This window comes from Leopardus geoffroyi, chromosome D2, assembly GCF_018350155.1.
Source record: "Leopardus geoffroyi isolate Oge1 chromosome D2, O.geoffroyi_Oge1_pat1.0, whole genome shotgun sequence".
NCBI lineage: Eukaryota > Metazoa > Chordata > Mammalia > Carnivora > Felidae > Leopardus > Leopardus geoffroyi.
In genome coordinates this window covers 20,909,835-20,937,096 of record NC_059334.1, presented here as the reverse complement: position 1 = coordinate 20,937,096, position 27,262 = coordinate 20,909,835, and the positions used below count along the sequence as shown (strand labels likewise).

The window sequence follows — 27,262 nt, the reverse complement described above, 5'->3', positions numbered from 1 at the left end:
CTGATACCTAAGAATGCATGCCTTTGACTGTATTTGAATTATACTCACCTGTGGCACTTGAAGTGTTAGCAAGTGGGGGTGCCCATAATGTGGGACTCGGGGTGCCAGAACTTGGACTTTGCAAAGGACTGACTGAGCTATTAAGAGCGTTCAAGAGTGAGTTTGGGGTTGTTGATGTGTTTAGAGATAAGGTGGTAGGCCCAAAAGACCTGCAATAAATGAATGTAAAGTCAATATGCATAAATTCAAGATTTGAAAATACAGATGGCACCAATATTGCCAGTTGGAATGCACAGATATAATCTGATATTTTCCAAATATAAAGAACAGGTTACCTTCTTTCAAACATCCACGTGAAATATTGCATGATACAACTCCGACACAGAACTCAGACTATCTACAAACATATGCTGGTCAGAAAATGGGAGATAGGTGTGTGCAAACCAGGGAAACGATCAGGGTCCCTGAGCACTGCCAGCTACTCTGCATTCATCTCAACTAGCCAGGATGAACCAAATTCTGTTCAAGTGGAAGCTCATTTTTATTTCTCTGCATAACTCACTGTTTTTGGTTTCCAAACTAACTCTTTTCAAACCACCTGCAATTAGCAGAGAACAGGGGAATGTTCTCCTGCAGCAGAATAACTTCATTTGGCCCATTTGTGGATAGGCCAAGCCACTTGGAACAGTTTTCATTCATGTGTCAAAACAACCTCTCTGGTACTCCATCTCCATGTGTATGAAACTTTCCTCAGAAACGATTCTTTGTTTCTTGCTTGTTTAAAGGATTTAATGTTTGATTTAAGTAATGAAAATTTCCCTTCAGACATTTAAAATATATTCTAAAGTAAAATATGAAATTGTATACAATTTTCCAGGAATATTTAAAGTATTAAGTATTACAGGATAGGTACAGACATGAAAACATTTAAAAACCTGAGTAACTGAATCTTTGCTCACTTTTTTCTCTCTAGTGCAGGAACAACTTGGTTCCTGCTAAATTCTCTCACCGGCCACTTCCTGATTCACATGCATATGTTATTATGACTGTCCAGGTCTCCAGTGGAACGGACAACTTTGGGAGATTAGAGGCCAAGGGAAAAAGAGTCTGTCTTTACTGTAATGATGCCTAGACAGGGCTACTTGGAATCTTAATTATAACCATATTATAATTTTAAAAGCATGAAATAACCATTAGGAAAAAAGTTTACAGAACGCTGAGAGTATTTTTTCTGTCTCAGATCAACACTGAGTGAGGCAGAATGATTTTCTAGGGTTATTACATTCACTTTTTATATTAAGGCTACTGAAAAATGTGCAAGAAAGTAGTGAACTAGCATAACTGCAACATGGCAATGAACTTTAGCCTGTCAGATGGAAATCCATAAATGAGGTAGTACATATCATCACAACCACGAAACGCCTCACCTCACTTTATCAAAGAACTAAGGCACTGAGGGGGTGATGCTCCTTCATCTTCTATTTTTCTTTTTCATCTTCTTCACCTTAGATATAAATACAAGTCCATTTGCCCCTCTTGGTGGCCGCAGGCTAGATTTCCTCTGCATCTGGATGAGACAGTTCTGACCTCTGGGAGTGGGGGTTCTGCTCACTTTCACTTCCCCCTCTCCCTACCCCTTATACAGATCTGCAATTACTTTTTGAAAAGCACACTGGATAATCTTTACCTCTAGGGATGGATGGCAATATTGCAAATGCAAGAGAGAACAAACACATAAATTATAGTTAGCCTGCTCACTTCACTCTCAATGGCATTCTTAATTTAAAAGAACAAACACAGCCACTGAAAATGAAACAGTTAAACCTCGATTATTTATGCCGAAATAAAAAGAATCTGAGTAACAAAAATCTATATTCTAACAAAAAAACCCAAAATGGATTGATGTGAGTTTTGTTGCTTTTTCACTTGATCTTAGAGCCTGATGAGAGAAAAAGCCTTTAAAATGTAGCCCCAAAAGGTAGAAAGAAAGGGAACTGGCTAAGCAATCCCCCAGTGACTGAGAAGTGCTATAATAATAAATTTTATACCTAGTCCAGTGAGTCCAAGGCCTGCTGAAGCTAAGATGTCCAGGCTGGGACATGCCAGGCCGGCAGAGCACGATGCTGGGGATGGACTGGTTGCTATGGTAACCCCACTGCTTTCAAGTCCGAGGAGACATTTCCTTGCTTCATACATATTTAAGGCATTTCGCTCAACACTTTTCACAATCACAGACTATGAAAACACATAATGGGAAAGAAAAAGGTGATATGCAAGTAGTCTACAATGTATTGGGAGATGGGTGAGAAACGAATATGGTAAAAAGGATTCCAGTCAGGGAATTAATGCTGTTTTAAAATCAATTAAAAATTCTAACCGCTTATTTCTTATGTTTATTCCTTTTGGTAAAACCATAAAATGTTAGTGACATTTTATTGGGTATGTCCTGTGTGCCAGGCACTGTGATTGAAACTGCACATACATCTTAATGCCTGGCAGACACCTTCTGGGTGGGAATGAATATTCATATTTAGTGAGGATAAGGGACCTATCCACAGGCACAGCCTAGCTGAAGGGGCAGCGAGAAGACTGGACCTCAGGTCGTTCGCATCTACAGCCCATTCTCTTTATGTCCACTTGCCTTTTTTTACATTAAAGCTTTCTGCCCTTTATCTCATCTTTACAAAACAAATCAAACTAGTCACTACATACAGACTGCATAATAACAGTCACTTACATTTGACATTTATAGCCTACTAGTTAACTAATAGACCTTAAGGTACCACTATTCCTCACTGATATCTATGGCAAAGCTTATGGTAAAATAAATTTCTAAACAATATATTTTTTCTCAATGGACTCATCTAGAAAATTGGAAGTGTGAACTCAAGAGGGAGAGCCTCCAATGGGCAATAAAGAAAATTTGTGACTGAGAAAGCAGTTAATGCAGTAGTCAGCTTCAGGGTCAGCTAGGAAGAATTAAATGGCCCTGGGATGCTAAAAGGCTTTAGAATTCTCACAACCTATTTTCCCCTGATCTGTGCTCATTTCTTACTAAGCTCCAGGAATTTCTCGTGTGTTTGACCCTCTTTATATGCACAAAATCTCTTCTGTCTTTAGCTTTTAGTCCTGGTATCTACAGTGACTTCAGTCAACTCAAATTAGTCAAGCATGAAGCTTCAAGATACATAAAATTAATGTCCTGTTCTCTAACTCTAAACTCATTATATTAAGCTCACTTAGAATCAATCCTATCTTTTCCTTTAAAGTTTACTTTTGAAGAAGGCATGATTGTTTTTCTTTAGACACTGAACGCCATGTTATTTACATATATACAAAATTGTCCGTGATACATACTATACTTACACCATGATACACAAAACAAGATTAACAAAAATTAAAAAATGGAAAGCATAACTGTTACGTGTTTTAACTACTAGAATAAAAATTTTCATAAATGATTTCATTAGTACATGTTAAAAGAAGCAACTTGCTTCTTGTCTTCTGACATCTGGTACAAAGGTCTCTTCAGGGTGTATAACTAGGCATAAATACTGGGGGGTCGAGGCTATCAATATTTTCAGTGTGATCTGACAGTCGCTATTGTTCCTCAAAGTGGCTGTGCCAATTTACCAAACATTAATGTAGGAACATTCCTCTTCCCTCACATTCTCACTAGCATTTAACATCATCAGGTTTATCCTATTAAATTTTGACTATACATGTAATTATTGAAATTCTGCAAGATCTTAGAGGAGAAGTTCCAAGAAGGCTGAACTGGGAATACTTCATTATTTACTTTTGATCGTTATTATCACTTTATTTTCTTAAAGAGAACGGGCACCTATTCTTTAAATCTCCAGGGCCAGCAGAGTGGCCCACAGAGTACATAAGCTAAATATTTTTGAATTGCACTGGATATGTACACATACACATGCACACTTAACACAATGTTTAGCCTTATTTAACTCTCTGATAACTTAACAAAGCTGAAAGTTACCAGACTGCAAATTAATAAAAATGTATTTTCTCTTCTCATATATTTGTAAAAAATAATGGTCATTCAATATGGACTCCAAAACCAACCCATATTTAAATAAAATGATGATCAATAATGAATGGTACAAATTTATGCATTTAAATAAATAAGTATAATATATAATGATATATATATTATATAGAATATTTAATTCCGTGTATATGCAAATAACATTTATATGAAAACAGAACTAGCTGGAACGTGGTGCTCTGGGTCTGGACTCTGAACCCACCTTGCTTGGCTGTTTCGGCTTCGGTTTAATGCTGATGAAGACATCAAGCTGTTCCATCAGCTGGGCAGTGAACTGTGGGTCCACTTCAATTTCTTCCTTCATATCAAACATCAACACAAGAGGAAGACAACCCTACGAAATGTCACAAAAGAGAGTGTCAGAGGTAATAACATTACTCATTTAAACATCTGATAACTTAACGTGCCTACAAATAATGCAATATTCTATGGGCTTAAAGAATAAACCCAAGTATTAAAGCTAAATTACATACTTTAACAAAGCTTAGAAAACTGGTGTGGAAATAATACTGAGGGCACAAACTATTTTTTAAAAGACAACATTATACATGTCTGAAGTTTTCTGTTATTGGCTCTGAATTTTTTTACTCACTTTCCACCTTGGAAAACTCTTCCATTCTCTGACTTCAGTTTTGTTACAGATGCCAGAAATTAGATTCTCATCCACATCAAGAGTATGAATCTTGTGCTTTTGCTCAAAGACTTACAGTAGTGATTTTTTATCACCTTCTGAATGAAATCTAAACATGTATCAGTAGAGATGTCCACAATCTGGCCCTTTGCTTGTGCAATCACAGGTCTGTATGTCTATACATCTGTCCCTTCCCCAGGTTAGACCGGCCTCTTGACCACTGTTCAAACAGATACTGTACTTTGGTCTCAACTCACCAAAAGGCTTCTTCACCAACCAAAGTCCTACCTCTCTTCTGCTGCAGCTCCAACCTTATCTCCTTCCTGAGGTAAACTGCTACTACTGTTCCTTCTTTTAGCCTTCTCACTTTTTAGCACTGCACAGGTTAGCACTTGTTTCTTTCTCTGATGCTTTCTTCCTGGCCCCGAATCTACTACATATAGGAACCACATCCCATACTTAGTAATACTGATTCACAGGATGCTCAGTACTAGCCTGCCTAGTACTAGTTGGGTTCTGTATATAAGTATCAGGAGAAATAACAGCCAAATACACTGGAATTAAAGTGAAATTACTGTGCTTCATTTTCCTTGTGGATAAAAGTGATTTTTGGATTTAAAATATAGATTAAAAGCCTTTTAATTTACTCCTCTCTTCCTCACTTCTTTCAATATTGTACAATAATATATCTCATGGCACACTTGTATTTTTGACAGGTACGGTCAAAGCATGAATATGAACTCCTAACTGCATAGAATGCCTGAAAAAGGTCACTTAAAATAATACTTCAATAACTTAAAAATCAGAAAAAAAGAAAATTATGAAAAGTGATCATAATAATCTTTGGATACAAATATGCTACCTAACTAGTGATATTTTAAAAGTAGTCTGGTAAACTAAGCTTGGCTAAAAAAAATCATTCACAACAAAATAATTATGTATGCTTAATGACTGTAACAAGTTCTTATCTGTCAGAGGAATGGAATCAACAATAAAAATTTGGATTTTCTGAAAGTTTCTCAAAAACAAATTCTGTGAGTTAACAATAGCAAAGATCACACCCGAAGGTTACTGATTCAAATGTCATTATAGATCAAGTTCTTGAACAGAATAAAATGGTGTTTTTAATAAGAATATTTATGAGTCCACATTGTGTCAATCCACTTTGTTACTATGTATCAACCTACACACTGTGTTTTTAAATGAATATAGGAAGGACAGAAATATAGCAAATTTTAAATCGGAACCAGTATCAAATTATATAATTGCTATTCTCTTCAATGCGTTAAGACTCAAATTCAAGGCTTAAATTCCATTTTTTAAATTGTATCAGAGATTTTTGAAATTTTAAAATGTTTCAGGCCACTAAAATTTATGTCTTTGAGGGTAAAAAGTTATTTTTACTTTTCTGTTTAAACAGAAGACTTTTTTTGTCAAATGCAAACTAATATACTACGTGTCAGATGAAAATAATCACCTCCTACAAAATACAGCCCATTATTTCACTGTAACCTCTTTTGTGTTTAGTTTAAGTTAAAAAAAAATACAGCAAATAAATTACTCACCTATGCAATGAAATTAAGCTTGTGAGGTACTACATACTTTACTCTTATTTTATTTCCTTTTACCAAGAAACTTCCTTATCTGACAAGGCTTCCAAATGTTTTCATAAATACCAGTAGTATGGTATGTGCGCCAACATATACTGTACTCAAAGAAGTAAACGAAGTAAAATAAAATAGTAACACTAATATCAATAAACCTACCATGAGATATTGCCTTGCAAGACAGACAGACTCAATGGTGCCCTGGAGGTAGACGGTGGATTTCTTTTGTGGGTTACTGGGGTCAGGAAAGTGGATCTGAGCACCTGTTCTTTGCATGATATGTTTGATGTTGCTTCCATTTCGACCCATCATAAAGAGATGATGTTGAGCTGCAATATCTAGTTGTGTGCTCACAGGAATAGCTGATGCCAAGCTCCCAGCGAGATGTTCCAACAGCATAGCGGTTCCTTCCTAGGAGAAAAGGGTGGGAAATAATCCTATAAAATGACTGTCCATATACAAGGAAAGATTCTAGTGTACTTCTAATTGCTACAGAGAAATTCAAAGAATTCTATAACCCATAATGCAATACAAGGAAAAATTCTAGAAAATGGATTAGTCTAAAATCCTCTGAAAGTAAAACTTGCATAATTTGTACACTTACAATGTTCATAATTATCTCAATTACTTACCTTCACAGCGCTGGTGTTATTCTGAGACCCTCGTACTATCACAGTAGCACCATACATTCGGGAACGCTGTTTAAATGACACTGAAATGTTGTATGTTTGTGATATGTGCTGAATCGAGGGGGAGTTAGGATCGGGAACTGGCTGAAGAATCCCAGCGATTGGTAACTCAAACATCAGCACCAAAGGAAGCAGCTCCTAAATGAAAGTATTAGAGCCCGAGGCAGACAGTTGAGTCACTGCATGCTTAGATATATGCATAACTTGTTCTTTTTTTTCTGAGGATGGAATTCTAAAACATAAATTGCTTTTATTACAGATATAAGCTTGAGCAAACTAGGTAGTTTCTCGAATAAAAGGAGTCTGTGAAACCAGAGAGTTTGTAACCTAAACTGCCTGTGGTATTATTCTTCCTCGGGCCTCTTTCTGATCATCTCAAAATCATCAGAGAAACAGAGTCAGGTACAAAATGGAACATCACTAAGAAACATCTTCAACACATTAAAACAACTTCTGTCACTATTTCCTACCTATTGAACATATGATTTGGTTATAAACTGATACACTAAGATATTTTTATTGCCTTATGATGCAAACACTGCTGATACTGATTTACAGTATTAAAGTAATAAATAGTTACCCGAATTCTAACTCGGGCAGATTCTACTCCTGCTGGTTGTCCTGCTATAGATACCTGCAAAAATAAGAAAATACAGTAGATTTATTTTGAGCCCACATCTGCTTTTCCAGCTATCTACACCCTTGCCACTCAAAGTGTCATCCAGGAAAAACAGCACTGCCAATATCTAGGAGCTTGTTAAAAATGAAGGGTCTCAAGCACCAACCCAGACCTGCTTAATCACAATTTGCATTTTAACAAGCTCCTCAGCTGATTTGTGTCAACTGATTTACATCAACCCCCAGACTTATGTAAGCCTCACAGTCCCCATAATGCCATCCTGCTCCCCTTCTCATTTCTCGTTTACTGCATTTTCTACCTTTTGTTTAAACTCTGCATACTGTATATCAACTCTGTACAATATATCAATATACAATGATATTGCTGCAGTACTCAAAATATTGAACCACTTCATGCTAATTGGTTAAAAAAAACTATTTCTTCAACACCACCTCCAGCTCTCTCCTGGGATCCCCTGAACTTTCCCACGATCCATCAAGTAAAAAATTAATCTTGGTGGCGCCTGGGTGGCTCAGTCAGTTAAGCGTTCAACTTCAGCTCAGGTCATATCTCACTATCTCATGGCTCGTGAGTTCAAGCCCCACATCAGGCTTTGTGCTGACAGCTGAGAGCCCGGAACCTGCTTTGGAATCTGTGTCTCCCTCTCTCTCTGCCCTCCTCTGTTTGTGCTCTGTCTCTCTCTCTCAAAAATAAACATTAAAAAAAATTAAAAAAAAACAAAAAAAGAATTAATCTTGACATGAGAGTAAGGGTGTAGGGCTCCAGGACACTGCTCCTAATGGACCATGCCCCGTGCCATACCAATTGTCACATGTTTTGAATACTGCCCTTGCTTTCTATCTATCTTCCTTATGTGTGTGTCACCATCACCATTAGTCCTCATAGAGAAAAGACTACCCTATTCTTCTTTGAGGCTGACAGTTTCTAGTATTGTGATTAGAGAGAACACTTCCAAATAACACAAATAATTCTATCTGTTCTTCAAGTACTGAAAGTGCTTTGTATGGACAGGTAAGTTTCATTTGTTTTCAAATACAAGAACTAGAAAAAACGTGTATAAACTAAAGAGAAACATAATTCCACCAACGTGAGGAAGTCGGGCACTTGTGCGTGGCCTCTGAGCAGGTGATCTGGTGTACCCTGGAGAACCACGGGTATGATGCTACCAACAGAATCCCCACACTGAACAGGTTCTTGGACCAGGCAAGGCTGTAGGTCCTTTCCTAATGTAATGCTCCCTGGGTCTTTCCTTAGGGACTTCGTTTTATATTGCCATCGCATTTATGTTGCTCCCCTCTCTTCTACCAACCAGTTAGAGATAAGCACTTTATGGCCTACCTATAATTCATCTCTTTTAAAAAGTAGAGCACCTTCAATCTCCTGGGAAAGAGTCATACATTCTTATTTATTTTTATTTTTTAGTATAGTTGACACACAATGTTACATTAGTTTCAGGTGTACAACATCAGTGATTTGACAAGCTTATACATTATGCTATGCTCACCATAGCTACCATCTATCATCATATGTTGCTATTACAACACCACTGGCTATATTCTCTATGTTGTGCCTTTTATTTCCATGACTTACTCATTCCACTCCCCTTCACCCATTTTGCCCAATCCCCCCTCTCCTCTACGAAGCATCAGTTTGTTCTCTGCATTTAAAGGTCTGATTCTGGTGTTTGCTTATTCATTCATTTCTGTATAGTCACATATTAGTAAAATCAATATGGTATCTCCATGATTGTTTTTTTGCTTTCATCTCCCAAAAAAGATATGCATATGGAAAATCAAAGCTTTAATCTGTCCCATAACAGTTCATGTGAAAAGACAAAGCACCTGGTTGCTTTTTTCTGCTTGGTTATTCCTGTTGGAATCTGGAAAGTGGATGTGGCATCCTGTTTCTTCCATCACTTTTTTAATATTGTTGCCACCTTTGCCGATTACATGAGAATGTTCTGTATGTGAAACATCCATCTTCAAAGTGACTCGATTGCTCTACATGGAAATAATGTATTATTTCTTGATGCATGCAAAAGGAAGGAACAACTCCTTAAAACACATTTTATCCAAGGGGACAGTACTAAAAACAAGTGACCTGGTGGGAAATCTTACAGATTTTTTGGAATCATATTAATCTATAAATGTGCAATTTCTATCATTTCTCTTTGGCTATACAATATATTTATTTGGAAAATATCATTTAAATAAAGTCAGGCAGAGTTACAAATAAATTACTCATCTCATTTTTTTCTTTAACAGACATTATTCATGAAACATTTAATTCAAATAACTAAAAACAGATGAAAACAACTGCAAGACTGAATATATGTATGTTAGTAGGACTGTTGAACTGTGACAGAAAACAATAAAAATAAAACTCAAAACTAAAAAGGTATTTGTAAGCATTGTTTTCACAACCAGTCCATTACTATAGGCCAAACTACAGAGCAGATCTACTATTCTTGCTGGTAGGAAGAAGAGTGAGGAAAGGAAAACAAAGCACAGCTCTCTAGCAGTAACACGGCTTACATAAACCAATACAAAGTGTAAGATTAGTTATAATAAAGCAAAATGTAAAATTCTAAGACATAATGAATAACTGTGGTCATGTTAGAATCTATGTATTTAATTTTGGGAAATTCAGTATTGTACAATTATAAACACATGAAATATTTTCTCATTTATAAGACTAATATCGAAATTCTTCAGTCCTTCAGTTTTTAAAGTAAAATTAAAAAGTCAAAATAAGACATTAAAAATATCAATAGTTTTTACATCTTAATTCTTAAATTTTAAACATATCCATTAAATACTTTGGTCTTTAAACTTTGTTCTTCTTTTAGTTTAGCATTTAAAAAAATTTTTTTTTCAACGTTTACTTATTTTTGGGACAGAGAGAGACAGAGCATGAACGGGGGAGGGGCAGAGAGAGAGAGGGAGACACAGAATCGGAAACAGGCTCCAGGCTCCGAGCCATCAGCCCAGAGCCGACGCGGGGCTCGAACTCACGGACCGCGAGATCATGACCTGGCTGAAGTCGGACGCTTAACCGACTGCGCCACCCAGGCGCCCCTAGTTTAGCATTTTAAATACAGGGAACATACATTCTTTTTTGGGAAAAAAATTAGAATATATAATAATTAGAAGGTGAATAATTCCAAAAATTAAAAGAATAAGAAAAGGAAAAAAAAAAAAAGGAAGAGATCAGAAACTATTTCAATGGAATATCAGGTCGCAAAACACAGTGGTTAAGAACCAGACAGCCTGGATTTAAATCCCACTTCTCCATTTATTAGCTACAGATTCTGGGAAAATTCCCTAATATATCTGTGCTGAGTTAGTTATAAGCATTAAACAAATTAGTATTTGTAAAATGCTCAGCAAAGTGCCTGACATATACTAAGTGATTTAGAAATATTTACTAGAATAAATTCTCACAAGGGAGTGTATATTTTTACACATCTAAATTTCCCTATTATCTCTCTATACCTATACATGCAGAGAGAAAGAACTTACAAAAGAAACTGTCAGGTTTCATGCCATCACGCACAATTATATAGAAGATCATTCTGGCATCATAAAGGCAATATGCTAATTCTTCTAAACTTCATTATTTGCCCCACACTAATCAGGGTCAGTGTTGATTTCTGAAAATATCACTCAATTACCCAGCATGACAGAACCCATTCAAATTTTAAACAGAATTTTACATCCATTGTAGAAACACACATGCTTATTTTAAAACCCACCATTACTTTCTCCTGGTTTTTCTTCTCCAAATGGTTCTTTTCATAACAGCATGAAGTAGCCCTTGCAGAGACAAGGTTCTGACATCTGAGTGTCCTTAACATTCACTTACTTTTGTGTCTAAGACAGACATGATCATTTCCTTGGCCTCCTTAACATCTTCCTTCTTTCCAGAAACCTTAATATGGGGATCTATAAGAAATCAAAAAAGGGCTCATGTGAAACCCCTAAAACTCTTTGTTTTAAAATTGATGTTACAATATAAGAAAATAGATTCCATAAGAAATTCAATATTTGATTCATTCTAGGTGTGTTAACACTGCAATTAAGACAGGAATATGGAAAATCCCCAAGTTGTACATTTATCTGTGTGGTCTTTTCCTTCTGACAACTGGCCAAATCACTTACCTGCAAAGTAAGTTTATCATATAATTTTTTTTAAAACAAGAATCTATAAATTCAATTTATGACTACGTTCTTGCTATACTCCAAGCCCTTATCTAGGGCTTTAGATGCATGAGCTCATTTAATCCATAAGCTAATTTAATCACAGTTCTGTGAGGTTATTTCCAGAGGAAACTAAGGCATGGAGCAGGTTAGTAACTTGCCCTAGAAAACCACCAATAGGCTCATTCATTATAATCTCATGTCTTCCAACTCTGCATCCAGACTTTAAACCATGTGCTAACCTAATTCAGAAGGTATCTTTACAGGTCAAGGTTAACAGAATAAAACATAATCTTCATTCAGTAATATTTAATATTTATTCAGAATTAGTGTTAAATGGCTAATATATACTATATGTGTTATTTATTACAGCCACAGAATGTTATAAAGGAAAGCATTAATTCATTCAGCAAGTATTTCCTGTACCAGGCACTATTCTAGGGCCCAAGGGATATATTAGTGAAGAAAAAGACCTTTGTCCACATGGAGCTGACAGTCTTGTACAGGGAGACAAAACTGAATCAAATAAACAAATTATCTAGTGTATTATAACATAACTGTTATGAAGAGGAGAACGAGACAAAAGCATGAGGAGGACCAGCTGTGGGAAGGGGTCTGTGCATTAGGCCTGATTCAGAAAGCGAGGTCTGAGTAAAAGCTTTGAGGAGATGAGACAGCTGGCCAAGCTAGAATCTTCAGAAGAAGGGAAACATCACAGCTAAAACTCTCCGGTGAGGACGTGTCTCTTCTCTCTTTCTAAGTCTCTGCCATAATAAGGTGCTCTATTACCCCATGGGTAGCCTGACAGAGACCAAGACCATTTTGAGGTAAGCCAGAAGTTCCATACCACTAGCCTTATGATAAAGTGATATCACGAAAGCAATAAAGCTGGATAACAGAGCATCATCACCATCATCATTAGTGATGCCAATCTTACTGACTGCCTATAACACGCCACCTTCTCTGTGGAGTCCATCCTACACTGAACTACACCTCAGATCAACAACAGGGTCAGGAAATATTAGCTGAGAATTCCAAACCATCAATTCTCTAGGATAAGAAAAGAGAATCACCTGGTGGGAATTTTATCAAAGTACATGTACTTCCCTGGTATCATGACTTACCCATCCTCAACCAGCAGTCCATCTGAAAATCAATGCCATGATGAGCATGTCACATTAACAAGGTCAAAATGAGCAACTGAAGGATGGATGCATGGGTGGACGGATGGATGGATGGATGGATGGATGGATGGAAGGAAGGAAGGAAGGATTGATAGGAGAGATGGGAGAGATGGGAAGGAGGGAGGAAACCCTGTCCTAAAGCTACTGGCTCTTAGGACCGGGACAGAACAATCATAGTCAACAACAGTGCACCACCAAGCTTCAGAACTAAGGAATGCATCTGGTTTCCTGGGGAGACATTCCAGCAACTGTATTTTGAGTCAATGCCATCACCTCTAGCCCCCCACCAATCCCCCCAGACTGTCTCCTGGGAGCTGCCCTTGGCCTTAGACTCTTTTCCTTAACCCATTCTTTAATCCTTCCTCTGATACTTGCCATGTAACAGGGACACTGTGAAGATGAAAGACCTTACAATTTGTTTAAAGTATCAAGTATTATAAGGCAAGGGTCCTAAAAGTAGGGCAAAATCGATGTCCAACAAACTCAAGGTGGTATGGGATTGTGTCCACATTGCTTGCTCTTTGGTGCATTCTAACAGAAACCACTTGTTCTCTGTAGGATTATCACCAACTTTACCATAGTAATGTAAAAAAAAAGCATTTTCTTCAATAATTTTTATTATATGCATTATAACTCCTGTAGGCAATATTTATATTCCAAGCAGTCTACATTCAAAATTTTGATCTCAGCTATCTTTGACTTTGGTTTCAATTACGGTATGCTGATTCTGATGTTATTCTCTATTGAAAATGCTTACTCCTGGGGGATTAGAATCTGGCACTTCTCAAAACATACCTGATCACACTGAATTGTAGCACTTGCTAAAATATACGTTCCTGGGTCTCCAGGATCCAGTAATTGGCATTTTGTTTGTTTCCCAAGTCATTCTTCAATCAAATACAGGACACAACAGATGAAACCACATAAAAGATATAATTGTAGTGTCTTATGTATCAGGCAAGTATATATAACATAAAATGGTTCTACAGGGAAAAACATATATTTTCTTACTAACAAATTAACAGTTAAGTATTGAGTGGTATGCTAATCTGAAAACCTATTACTTTACACATTGGATAATCACATTAAAATTCCTATGCATCTCCAGGTGGACAAGGAGACTCAGATCCAATTTATTTCTACCATCTCTGTATGAACAAAACAATAAGCAAAATAAAAAGCAAAAGCCTCAATAGAAAATACATATTATTTCAGAGTGAAAGAGCACCATCTACTGACCAAAAATATAAATTATCAATGGACACAGAGCTACACACACAACACAGTCACCAACATGTAACATCAAATCGTATCCAGGACCCAAATTAGCACTTGTTTGGAAAATGGTTCTTTAAATAATCAAGTCTCATAAGTGTAGAGAAAAATAAACATGACAAAATTCTGGTTTATACTGCTAATGAACCAAAAATAGTGTCTTCTTCATTCCCTCCTTTGTCCTTGCTCAAAAGATATCTATAGAATGTGAACTCTGATTCCAAGCTGAACTTAACATGCTTATTTTAAATCCTGAAATCCAGTTCTCCACATTCAATGAATGTTCCATTTCACAGTTTAAATGTGTCCTACATGGGACTGAGGTTTTATTAAGACCCATTCTGGAAATACTTGATGGAGAAAAGCCAAAGAATTAACTATATTAATAAATATAAAAGTAAAGAAAAGTCCAGCTATAAAGATTGTTGAAAGATGGTACAGTAATAGGGAATAAATGTATAGTCTTCCCCTCCCTCAAAATAATTACTTTGAAGGACACCACCAATTTGGGCATGAAAATTTTAAGATATTTGCTCTAAAAATAATATTCATTGCTTTATAATCAACCCTCAAGTGCTCTAAACACAAGGATTGTCTTAATTGGTTTTATAACTTCCATGATGCCAGCCAAGTAGTAGATAATAAGTAAACAGTAGGTGAATGGACTGAAGGTGCCCCTATTTTTTGGAAATGGCTACCTATACAGAGGAAGGAGATGGAAATCGATAGGAAGAACCTAAACTTCATATCTAAGGTGATCGTATGTCCTGCACTTCCCCAGACGGTTTTGACTTCAAATATCCTGATCTCAGTACCTCTATAAAAATATAGAGAACTGTCAGATGTCCTTCCAGATTTTGGGGTTTTAGATTTCTGTCCCATCAATTTGTTCCCAAATCTGTGGTGTAACCCTATGGAAGAGAGGAAGACCAGAGGGTGGTCCAACCTTCAATAGGTTGTATGAAGCTGTATGAAGATGGGTATAAAATGGGTATTTTACATGTGCATACTGCAAAAGAGGTGAACCTTTGAGCAAAAAGGTTTCTATGACTTCCATGTGGAAATTCATAAGGAGTTGATAAGGCAACAATTGTTCTTATAAGAATACATGCTAAAAACCATATTTTCAGTAAAGATAAATATTTAAAAGAGTTGGGATGTTATATGAACTTAAGTGAAGTTTAGTAATGGTTTTAAAAGATTATCTCTTGGTACTCTGGTTGTACTCTCTTCTTTCCCATCCTTGGAATCATTCACGTTCCTGGAAACATCAGTGAAATTTTTATTGCCTTTTCCTTCTTTCCTCAAGTTTAAACTTCCTTTCCCTTTCATTCCTGTCCCAGAGCAAAATCTATAGAAAAGACTCATGTCAGCCATTTTCATTGTAGTTATAATGCTACAGAAAGTAATGAGGGGCGCCTGGGTGGCTCAGTTGGTTAAGCGTCCGACTTCAGCTCAGGTCATGATCTTACACTCCATGAGTTCAAGCCCCACGTGGGGCTCTGTGCTGACAGCTTGAAGCCTGGAGCCTGCTTCAGATTCTGTGACTCCTTCTCTCTCTGCCCCACTCTCTCTGTCTCTCTTTCAAAAATCAATAAACATTTTTAAAAAATTAAGAAAAAAAAGAAAGTAATGAGTTGTTGACATATGATAGATTTAAGCCATCACTGTTTCACCAATGATTTGTTTGTAGCTACTTTCTTGTCTCCATGATTGAGTACGGTTGAGAAAAGATTCAACACCCAAAATTCAATGCAATGCTTTCATTTCTCAGCATGTTCTCTTGAAGAGAGAAAACAACAGAAAATCCCTTGTTTAACTAACCTGACTCCTCCCACCCACAACACCCAAAATAAAAGATCATATTACAGTCATTTGTTTATGAAAAAAAGTTCCATATCATGGCCTGAAATCAAGATGGCTTTAGTACATTTTATGCATGTATATCAAACTAGCCTCAAATCCATAAGAGAAGAGTAGACAGAATTCACTTTCCTTTTTTTTTTTTTTTTTTAATGTTTATTTATTTTCGAGAGAGAGACGAGCGGGTGAGCGAGCATGAGCAGGGGAGAAGCAGATACAGGAAGACACAGAATCCAAAGCAGGCTCCAGACTCTGAGCTGTCAGCACAGAGCCAGATGTGGGGCTCAAATCCATCAGCCATGAGATCATGACCTGAGCCAAAGTCAGATGCTTAACAGACTGAGCCACCCAGGTGCCCCAGAATTCACTTTCTTTTGGCTGGGAGACCTCTTCAGTTTTATTTCAAGTTCTTTCTAAGAAGCCTTAGCCTTTAAAACTGTCTAAAAAGGAGGGCATTGGCTGGGACTGGATCCATCAACACCATCAGGAGTTGTCAGTGTTGAAAGGCAGAGAGGTATCTCCACCTTGCTCCAAAATTCCCCACAATACTGGGAATATATCCACAATTAGCAAGTAGTTCTAAAGCAGTAATGGGTCAATTTTTTTTCCTATAAGGAAGACTGTGACTGTAGGGTATGGATTTTATCAAACAGCAAATATAAACCAAAACTCTAAAAAAGCCCTGGACATCTGAAGGGTACTGATTGACTTGGATTACATAGGGAAAAGCCAGCAGATATCATGCAGGATGTATTAAAAGTTTTAATGACTGACTCTGCAAAAGTAAAAGGTTACGTTGTGGGGGGAAATATGTAAAGTCCACAATTATGATAATAAATTCTGAATTGTAAGTCATAAACAAGGTCTGTTACCTTGGAAAAGTCACTGAATCTCTGGAGTAGAGTTTCTTCAATGAGGGAGTTTGGTCAGAACATCATTATACTTCCAAATAAATCTAAATGTCTTCAGTGTAAAACAGTACTATAACATTCTTCAATAAAACTAACTTCATAAACAACTTTGTTCTCCAAGTTTTTGGTATTTCATGATAAGCAGCTTACCCAAGACATCATAATGTTAATGTTTCCAAGAGCCTTAAACTAGTAAGTAAACTATAGTTTACTTAAACTGGCAGTAAACACAAATGTGTGAAATAGTGATCTGCTGTGATCCATGACCGGCTTCAGAGTGGCAGCTTGGGCTTTCCTCTTGTTTTTCACACTCTAAGAATGCAATTAATTCTGCATCAATATAGGTGAAATTTGGTGTTCACTCCACTGAAATTTCGTGAATAATGTGCTTGTAGGCACCAAACAAATGCAGTGAAAACCCTCTATGGAGATGGGAGTCTACTTCAAACTCTTTCTGAGCCTTGTCACAGTTCAAAATTAGATACCACCCAATCCACGTGCTACTTTGATCACTTTTCCTTTAAGCTGGCAAATCACTGCTGATCAGCAAAAGTGAATTTGACTCATAATCATGGTGCCACAACCCACATTTTTCTGTGAAATAAAATTTTCCTTCTAACCTCTTGAGAAACAGACTTTCCTTTAAAAAAATGTTATAACAGGTCAAATAACATACCAATATCACATTTTTCAGTGAAGATATACTTTATCAACAGACAGAGAAAACCTGAACTGACTCATTAAATCTGACTAGAAATTATTTTAAAGGAATGAAACAGAATGACAGGAAGTCAACACACTTTAATTTTGAAGCCAGTAATACAGACTCCAGATTCTTTCAAGGAATGCTCTTTGACAAGAATTCTAATAAACTGAGTTAGAATAAAAAGGAGTATATTTGAAGAGTAGGTGAAAGAACTGAAGCTTTAAGTATTTAAGGGAAAATAGTGGCAAGCACCTATAACACATCAGATATTACAACTGGGATCAAGAAAAAAACAAATCTACCTGTTGCAGGCATTGCCCAAACTTACTGTGCTGCTTTAGAGTAAGGCATAAAATCATCCATATTTGCCTTATTTTAAAACAGAAAAAATCAATCTCCTTCCTAGTCAATTAGAAGAGAAGGGGAATGAAAAGAGAGAGAAGTGCAAAAGCAAATGTGTTTCAAAATAAAAACCTAGTTTTCATGAGAAAAATATGTTTCCATTGATACCCACAATCAGTTTACATGCCATGATGCCTCAGGATAACTTCCTATTCAAAATTCCATATGGCCGAATGAAACTTAATGCTCAACAGAGGAACTGTATTCTTTTTTCTTTAATGTTTGTTTATTTATTTATTTTTGAGAGAGAAAGAGATCAAGCAGGGGAGGGGCAGAGAGAGAGGGGGAGAGAGAGAATCCCAAGCAGGTTCAGCACTATCAGTGCAGAGCCAGATGTGGGGCTCAAACTCACAAACCATGAGATCATGACCTGAGCTGAAATCAAGAGTGGGATGATTAACCAACTGTGCCACCCAGGCGCTCCAGAGGAAGTATATTCTTGACATGATAGTGGCATACGTGACATGAACAAATCAAACAATAGAAAGTATAACCAGTTCCTGAAGACAATTCTCAGTTCAACTATTTGGCAATGACTAGGGAGGAGGTGCCTTCACACTATGGTAATGACAATTTTAGGCAGGTTCTTGCTAAATGAAAGAGTGTGTCCACATGCCAAGATGGAGCCTATGGAGCCTTTACCAACTAGGTAGAAAAGAGCTTTTAGCCAGAGAAAATTCACAGCTAGTTATAAGATATACAAGAACTTTTACTGATGGAATGCCTATATCTCCAATATAATCAGCAATAAAAGCATTCAAAATACAGTGACAATACACTCTTCTAATTGTTCTCTGTTGTTTTAACTTTAGGAGGAAATAAGGCAAGAGAGAAGGAAGAGGTAAACTGGCATATGTCTCTTCTCTGTTTAAGATTCCTATGTGCCTTATCAAAGCTTTTATGTAGTTAGAAACAAGTTTTATGGACTTAGAAACAATTATGGACTCTAGAAACAATTTCAGAGAAGAACAAAATGCAAACAAAGTATAAAACAAAATCAAGGCATAATAGGTGAAATAATCAAGAACAGATCGATTTAAGAAGTGTGAGAATTAGGAAAGAGTAAACTACCTTATCTTACAAACCACTTTATCTTATGCACTATAAACTAAACTCCAAGCATAACTGCAGATTTGCTGTTCAGGCAGAAAGAGGAGAGGAAAAATCCAAAGCACAAGAGAAATCTAGCTCTGGAACATGGAGCGTGGAAAAAGAAAGCTACAAACACAAAGCCTAACTCAATTAGTTTCTGAAGTCTTTTGCCATCTGAGCTTTATACTCCAGAGATAAGGACAAGGATTCTGGGAAGAGGGAGAAAAGGAAACTTAAATGCCAGGAGGAAATCTGGGATAGTCTGAATGATTTGTATGTAACAATTCTACAGAAAGCTTCTGCAGTGCTAGGTTACTGCAAAGGTGCTAGAGACGGAGGACACTTGTGACAGTGGGAACAAAACCCAAGACATAAGACATGACAAAAACAATAACCCAGTACCCAGGATGAGAAGGAGAGCCCAAATTGAATGCTGGCCCTCTGAAATGGAACAGGAGTCGCAGTGGTCAGTCTAATGAAGGAGGAAATGTTGCAGTGGGGATGAAGGCATGTGCCAAGATAAAGCCTTCCCAGGAGACTGTACTGAGATAACAGCAAGTTATGCAAGAATTTCGAGGAGCCAAATGTGACTAATTGTCATTCTCTCTCCAAGGAATACTGATGTTCACAGTGTACATGGCAGGTCCCCATGGTACGGCCTGTGGTCTAAACCCAAAGTGCTCTTATCTGTGGCCAGGGCAGACTGTTCTTTTTTACAACAGCTGGGACTATTCATGAACAATCCTAACATACAACTGCTGGCTATCATTACCAAAAGCAACTATGCATTTAAGGGTTCACACACATTAGACAAGGAAAGTCCTGTAAATGAAGACTTGACCACATCATACCACATGCACGATTTCTTTGTTTTATTTTTGGCCTACTAAGACAAGAAATTTAAAAACTAGAAATTCTGAAGATATTTGAGGTACAATTAAGAATGTATGTAAGAAACAGCAAAACTCTTAGGAATTCAGTTTCAATAATTTTTTAATGTTTATTTATTTTTCAGACAGTAGGGGAGGGGCAGAGAGAGAGGGAGACAGAATCTGAAGCAGGCTCCAGGCTCTGAGCTGTCAGCACAGAGCCTGATGCAGGGCTTGAACTCACAGACAGTGAGATCATCATCTGAGCCAAAGTCGGATGCTTAACCAACTGAACCACCCAGGCACCCCAGGAATTCAGTTCTAAAAGTAACTTGCCAGCCTGAGACTGGCATAAAAACTCTCCACCTTTCCTCTCTTCTTCGTTGTAAGATCTACTGAGAAATTTCCATAGCTTGCACTGAAGAACAGTTAATTAAGGGTAACTCTAGGTGTTAGACTATTCCCAGCTTGTTCATGGTATCAGGAAAGTTAATTTTTCATGAAAACTAAAAGTATCTAATAAGTCGGGGAGCCTGGGTGGCACAGTCGGTTAAGCGTCCGACTTCAGCCAGGTCACGATCTCGCGGTCCGTGAGTTCGAGCCCCGCGTCAGGCTCTGGGCTGATGGCTCAGAGCCTGGAGCCTGTTTCCGATTCTGTGTCTCCCTCTCTCTCTGCCCCTCCCCCGTTCATGCTCTGTCTCTCTCTGTCCCAAAAATAAATAAAAACGTTGAAAAAAAATTAAAAAAAAATAAGTAAATGAGCCTTAAATTATTTGGAAAATGCCTATCTGCCAATCCGTTCTTCTTACTCCCACTTTCTACAGAATAGCTGAATAGCTGTTAATAGTTTTTTTTTTTTTTTTAATGCAGTCACACATACTGAAGACAACTGTCATACCCCTGTCTTCAACTGCAACACTATTCTGTATATTATTTGTTTCTTCCATACTTTTTTGATGACTGTTTTGAGTAAGCTGGAACCAAGGGTCTTAATCTCTTAGTCCTAAGACATTTATATCTTCTGGGGCAAAAAAATATAAATTAAATTATCAAATAACTTCAAAATGGTCCTTTATTTTTCTTAAAAAAAATATCTAAAGTTACCTTGAAGTCTAAAAATTTTTAAATCAGGATTTACCAGACATTTATCCAAAGGTAATACTCCTTTGCCTCAGCCCACAGCAACCACCATTCTACTTTCTCTCCTCTATGATTCTGCCTAATCGAAGTGGAATCATACAGTATTTGTGAAATTGATCTTATTAAATATATTTGTTTCTCTACAAAGTGCTCCTATAAGTTAAAAACAAAACAACAACAAAAACCCCCACTAATTGTCCCATAGGAAAATAAGCAAAAGACATGGATAAATGATTCAAAAGAAAAATGGTCAATAAAATATATAAACTTAAATAAAGTTCAACCTTACTAAACATTTTTTATTCATAAAATTGGGGTGTGACTTTAAATTATAAGGCCAATGAAGATATAATTAGGCAAACTAACATAATTTTTATAACATATACTTTTTATGGAAATAAAAACTGGCACAAAATGTCTGGAGAACAATGAAGTACTGGAATTTTTTTTTTAAAGAGAGAACGACTGTGCGCAAAGGGAGAGAGAGAGAGAAAATCTTAAGTAGGGCTCCAAGCCAGCACCATGCCCAACATGGGGCTCGATCCCACAAGCCCGGGATCATGACCTGAGCCCAAATCAAGAGTTGGATGCTCAACAACTGAGCCACCCAGGCGCCCCACAATGGAAATATTAATAAAGAATCACAGTACCATAATTTTATTGTAGGGATACACATATATTGAACAGAATAAAAAGGAAAGCAACCAATAATGATTACTTCTAAGTAATAAGTTCTCAAGTCATTTTTATTTTATTTTATGCTTGAAACTCTTCTGTATTTCTTAACATGAAAAAGTATACATTTATAAGGGGAAAAAAAAACCTCATACTTTAAAAGAAGGTTATCTGTATCACTAAAGTCCTGAAATCAAATCACATTCTTATACTTTAAATATTAAGTCAAAAGTCCTTGTTTTCTAAGCATGTTTTAAGAATTCCCTTAAAAAATTTAGACCTTTACAAAGGTTAATGATAATGGCAAGTGTTTTTTCAGCTTGAAAAGTTCTTTCTTTCTCATCTACAATTCTGTGGCAGACTTTTTGCCATGCAGTTTATGAACTTTACCTCTTTTTATTTGTTGGGCCATTACTCTTAATATTTTATCAATGTAATTTGGCTCTGAACACAGACTTCGTCAATGAAAATGGAGCAGGAATATATAATGATGGGGTTCACAGCAGTTGAAAGACATGGTTGGAACAGAGTTCAAATACTTGGTGAAGGCCATATGTTTACAGCCACCACTAACTACACATGGAATTCTTTTAAACATTTATGGCCACATCTCTTTGTTTCTTCAGCAACTGTTTCCAAAATAAATGGAAATGACAACAATCCTGGTAATGGGAATTTAGTGCTCTTTCTTGAAAGAATTCTCCAACGTCCCCACAAGAAAAATATTATTTACATATCATTCTCAGGGTGTGATTAAACCACACATTAATATAAATAAATAATAACCTCAAAGCATGGTGCCCTCATAACAGTTTCACCAGGATGACAATAACACTTTCTTTGTCTTCTCAGCAGGGAAGTCCAAGAGTTGAGAATGTACATGGTTGTACTCTACTAGCCACTGTCTCAGGGCCATTCTCTCTCCATCATTGGCTTTGTCCCACTCTATGACCAGGAAGCTGAACCAGCATTTGCATGAGTGCAACTCCATTTGCTTGTCCCTTTACTCTGTCTGTCATTAGAGTTTATTTAAATCTTTTGGAGTTAATTCTATTTTCTCTCAGATCAAGACTGCTAACACCTTTCCCACCAATTCCTTATCTTCTCTCTTTTTTTTAAAATTTTATTTAAAAAAATTGTTTTTAATGTTTGTTTATTTTTGAGACAGAGGGAGACAGAGCACGAATGGGGGAGGGGCATAGAGAAGGGGAAACACAGAATCTGAAACAGGCTCCAACCTCTGAGCTGTCAGCACAGAGCCCGATGTGGGGCTCGAACCCACGAACTGTGAGATCATGACCTGAGCCGAAGTCAGACGCTTAACTGACTGAGCCTCCCAGGCACCCCCCTTATCTTCTCTTGATGACAAAATGCACAGAGGATTGGGCATGGTGAAGTAGAGAAGCTCCCATTCAATATTTGGGCTTGTTTCTTTTCTTCATAACAGCTCTAACTTTTAGAGGGTAGACTCCATGCCTTATATAGGTTAAAGAATACTATTCTTAGGTCTTAGCAGACACTCTTTTGAAAAGATTGATTTCTTCTTATTGTTCAACACAAGTCAATTCCACAACTATAGCAGAGACCTATAGTGCACTTTTCTCTCCCTTCCTTCCTCTCTTCTCCCCTCCCCTCCCCCCTTTCATCTTCTTTCTGGTCTTCACCCTGACCTCACAGGTTATTATGTAAATGTATTTTTATCTTATGGTCATGTTTATTCTGGTACATTACTGGAAGTATCTTGGCACCTTCAGATATTCCTTGATAAATGTGTTGTAATGTTTACAGGACCTTTGAGAAATATGTGCGGATTCAGCAGCATTGTAAAATTTCTTTAATTTTTTCTTGGCTTCCATATAACTTTTTACCTCTAAAGGCATTTGTTTGCATATTCCACCCCCCAAGAAAACCACCGTTTTAACTATATACATACATCTTCCTGTGCCAACTTCAAATCTTTGGAAGTGAGATTTCTGTAAACCATTAAATCCTTCTAAAGTCAGAGTTTCTTACTGAAGCAGGGGAACTCAATGGATCACCTTCGTGGGGCTGGTGAACTTGCCTGTAATTGCCTTCAAAGACTATTCACATACTCATTGGTAAATTTTTCTGAATGGATCTACAGATTCTCAAAAAGGCTGAAACAGCTGAGAAGTCTTCATCTAAGCAGTATGGAATTTCATAGAGACATTAAGAAGGCATATTTTAAAATACTTCAAGAATTCAACTTTGGTTTGGCATTACTGCAAGCTGCTGTTTGGCTTTTTTTCAGAAATGTTCAATAATTACATTTTTGGATATAATTTCAGCAATTATAATTAAAACATTAAAGTTGGGGCGCCTGGGTGGCTCAGTTGGCCGGGCATTCGACTTCGGCTCAGGTCATGACCTCATGGCTTGCGAGTTCGAGCCCTGTGTCGGGCTCTGTGCTGACAGCTCAGAGCCTGGAGTCTGCTTCGGATTCTGTGTCTCGCTCTCTGTCTGCCCCTCCCCTGCTCACACTCTGTCTCTCTCTCCTTCAAAAATAAGTAAACATTAAAAAAAGTTTAAAAAAAACATTAAAGCTAACCAAAAGGATGACAGCAAATTTGTGTTCATCATTACTTTCTTTCAGTTATTCTAAGAGACAAAGGAGAAAATAGCAACAGAAAGAATGAAAGGTCTGGAGAAGCAACAGTTGAATCAAGCAAACCCTTTTAAAAACAATCCTACATATTTTATTATAGTAAAAATCCTAGAACTTTTATCATTCTGCTACAGAAATGTATCTTTATTCAACAGATGAAATAAAATTTTGTTTCAGATCATCCCCTACAGTTGTATCAAAGACCATCAAAGATGTAGTCTTCCTTCATCAGGGTTCATGGAGTGCCCCCAGAATAGGCCAGGCACATCCCACAAAATACAGTCACCATGATGAGGACATGTCAGTCTGAGGCATGTAAGTGACCACAGATTTTAAAACCTTCCCCTTTCCAGCATGCCTCCTCCAAGTGTCATCTTGACTGCCACATTTTTAGTGACAGAAGTGCACCATTTTATAAAAAGCAAAACTTAGCTGTTAACAATAATTTCCTAAAACCATCTTTCTCACCATAAATACTCCATGATTTCCCAACCTTATAGAATTAAGAGTTGATAGTTTATTGTGGTCTTCAAAGCTCTCATGATCAGGACTGTACCCAGCTGTTCAGCTTTCACTTCCTTTCCTTCCCTTCAGATAGCTTGTGCCACAGCAAACCTAAACACTTCCCACTGACAAAATGTCAATGGCTTCTCACCTCCATCTCTGTGCCTGAAGCCAGCTGACACTACACTGTTCCTACTTTTGGCTCCATCTGTCTCATCCTCACCACCTTAAGGTCAACCCAAGTGTCATATTTTACCAGGTCCCTCCAGAGCAACATAAATCTCTGCTGGCTTCTCGTATCACTGCCCAGTCCCCAAACAGAAGACAAGCATCAGGTCAGTCCTCAGTCTCCTATCACAAGCTACCCTCCTGCCCACATACCTACTATTCTCCTTAAGTCTGCAGGTTTCTTGATCTCATGGCAGACACCGTGTCCAGTTTTTATATCCTCCACAGAACACACTATTTGTTGAATCTTCAAATTAGGTAACTATCTTCATTTCCCTAGAGTAACTGATATCTGCTTTCTGATCTTTTTATGCATTTATCCCCTCTTCCTCTGCACTGAAGAGCCACTCCCCCTGGCACACTCACAACAGCCCTTTGGACTCCAGCACAGCCATCAACTATGCTCCCAATCATTTTGTCTTTGGGAAATCACCCCTGCTTCCTTCAGCTCTTCCTTCTATGAACTGATTTTAAGTGAATCAACTTTAATTTTCTGAATCTTCAATCTCTGACACAGGCTATGGAGTAAAGGAGGTGTCCACACACACAGATAACTGAGAATTAAGTAACATTAAGTGGGATAACACAATGGGCTTAGCACAGTGTCCCTAACATAGTAAGTACTCCATAAGTGTCAGTTATTATTAATGAATGAAGGATTACCATTCTAGCTCTTCTCTAGACACATTCTTCTTTGCTCTTACTTCTTTTAGAGATGTGCTATGATTATCAGAGTCCAACAGGTCTACATAAGCTCTTGATCACCCTGATAAAGCTGTCTAAGACAGTGTTTGTCACAGTATCATAGACACTCATAGCTGGTGTACAGTGACTCTGAACAATGAAACCCTCAGAGCCTTCACATATCAACTGGTGTTAAGCCCTGCATTTCCCCTCTCTGGACTGTCCCATCAAGTGCAAACAACGTCTTTTTAACTATGGTTTTAGTATAAATTATATTAAAATGTCTTGGAGATCAGCTTTATTCTGTTAGTGTTTGTTGTTTTTTGTTTTGTTTTTTAATGGGAAACTCCTACTGGACATATGATAAGCGAGAATATGATCAACTGTTATTCTTGGTTTTTTAGGAGAAATTTTTATATGCTATTTGACATTTGATACGTTTATTTTTCCTCACTTTTTAAGGAGTATTAGGAATGCTCAACATATCAGCATGGTAACTCCTTGATGAAGATAGGTTTTCTCTGCAGCTCATGAGAGGAAAATATTTGAAAAGTTTAGAAAAGCAAGAATAAAAATGGAATGCATTCACTGTTTCACTTTGCCATCACCTCACTATTCCTTGAAGAAGAAGAAGAAGAAGAAGAAGAAGAAGAAGAAGAAGAAGAAGAAGAAGAAAGAAAGAAAGTAATTAATTAATTAATTAGATTATGGCCACAATAAGAATTCTAAAATCTAAAAATCAATAAAGACTAATTAAGCATAAACCTAACATCTCTACAATATTTATTTTCACAGCAGAGCCTACAAGTAATATTTCCATGTTAGAAAGTACAACAAAGGTATTTTAAGCAAGATTTCTAAAAAAATTAAACTAGGTCATATTTGCTAAATATTATAAAAGATTACTCAGAAAATGTTTTTCATCTTGCATTTTAATTTAAAACTTAAGAGAACTAATTTAGCTTTCAATAAACATATAATAAAGACACTTAAACTTGAAACACTTTGTACTCCTTTCAAACTTTTCTTTGGCAGTTCACACAATTTGGTATGTAAGTCCTCAACCCCCACTACTTAAATACTTCCTATTTTACTGCCTACTTGTAGGAAATGAGGCCCCAAATATTAATTATTTTAACTCCCTAGATGTTAAGATATAAACAGGGTGTAGTGAAGTACAATGTATGATGGGAGAACCTCAAACTGAATTGCCACCAATATTCACAAAAATATTTTCCAAGAAAAATAACAATTACTGAGTCCTTGAG

At 37.0% G+C, this 27,262-nt stretch overlaps 1 protein-coding gene across 1 annotated transcript in view; it reads right to left on the bottom strand.

The window, feature by feature from the left end:
- The window catches only part of BICC1 (BicC family RNA binding protein 1), a 287,220-nt gene that overhangs the window by 27,945 nt on the left and 232,013 nt on the right, over positions 1-27,262 (bottom strand). The window contains exons 4-11 of the mRNA XM_045437456.1: positions 11,501-11,580; positions 9,478-9,636; positions 7,577-7,630; positions 6,940-7,134; positions 6,467-6,718; positions 4,272-4,403; positions 2,043-2,235; positions 49-204 (exon numbers count right to left, since the gene is read on the bottom strand). Of these exons, the coding sequence (XP_045293412.1) occupies positions 49-204; positions 2,043-2,235; positions 4,272-4,403; positions 6,467-6,718; positions 6,940-7,134; positions 7,577-7,630; positions 9,478-9,636; positions 11,501-11,580 (1,221 nt within the window). The remainder of the gene's footprint in view (positions 1-48; positions 205-2,042; positions 2,236-4,271; positions 4,404-6,466; positions 6,719-6,939; positions 7,135-7,576; positions 7,631-9,477; positions 9,637-11,500; positions 11,581-27,262) is intronic.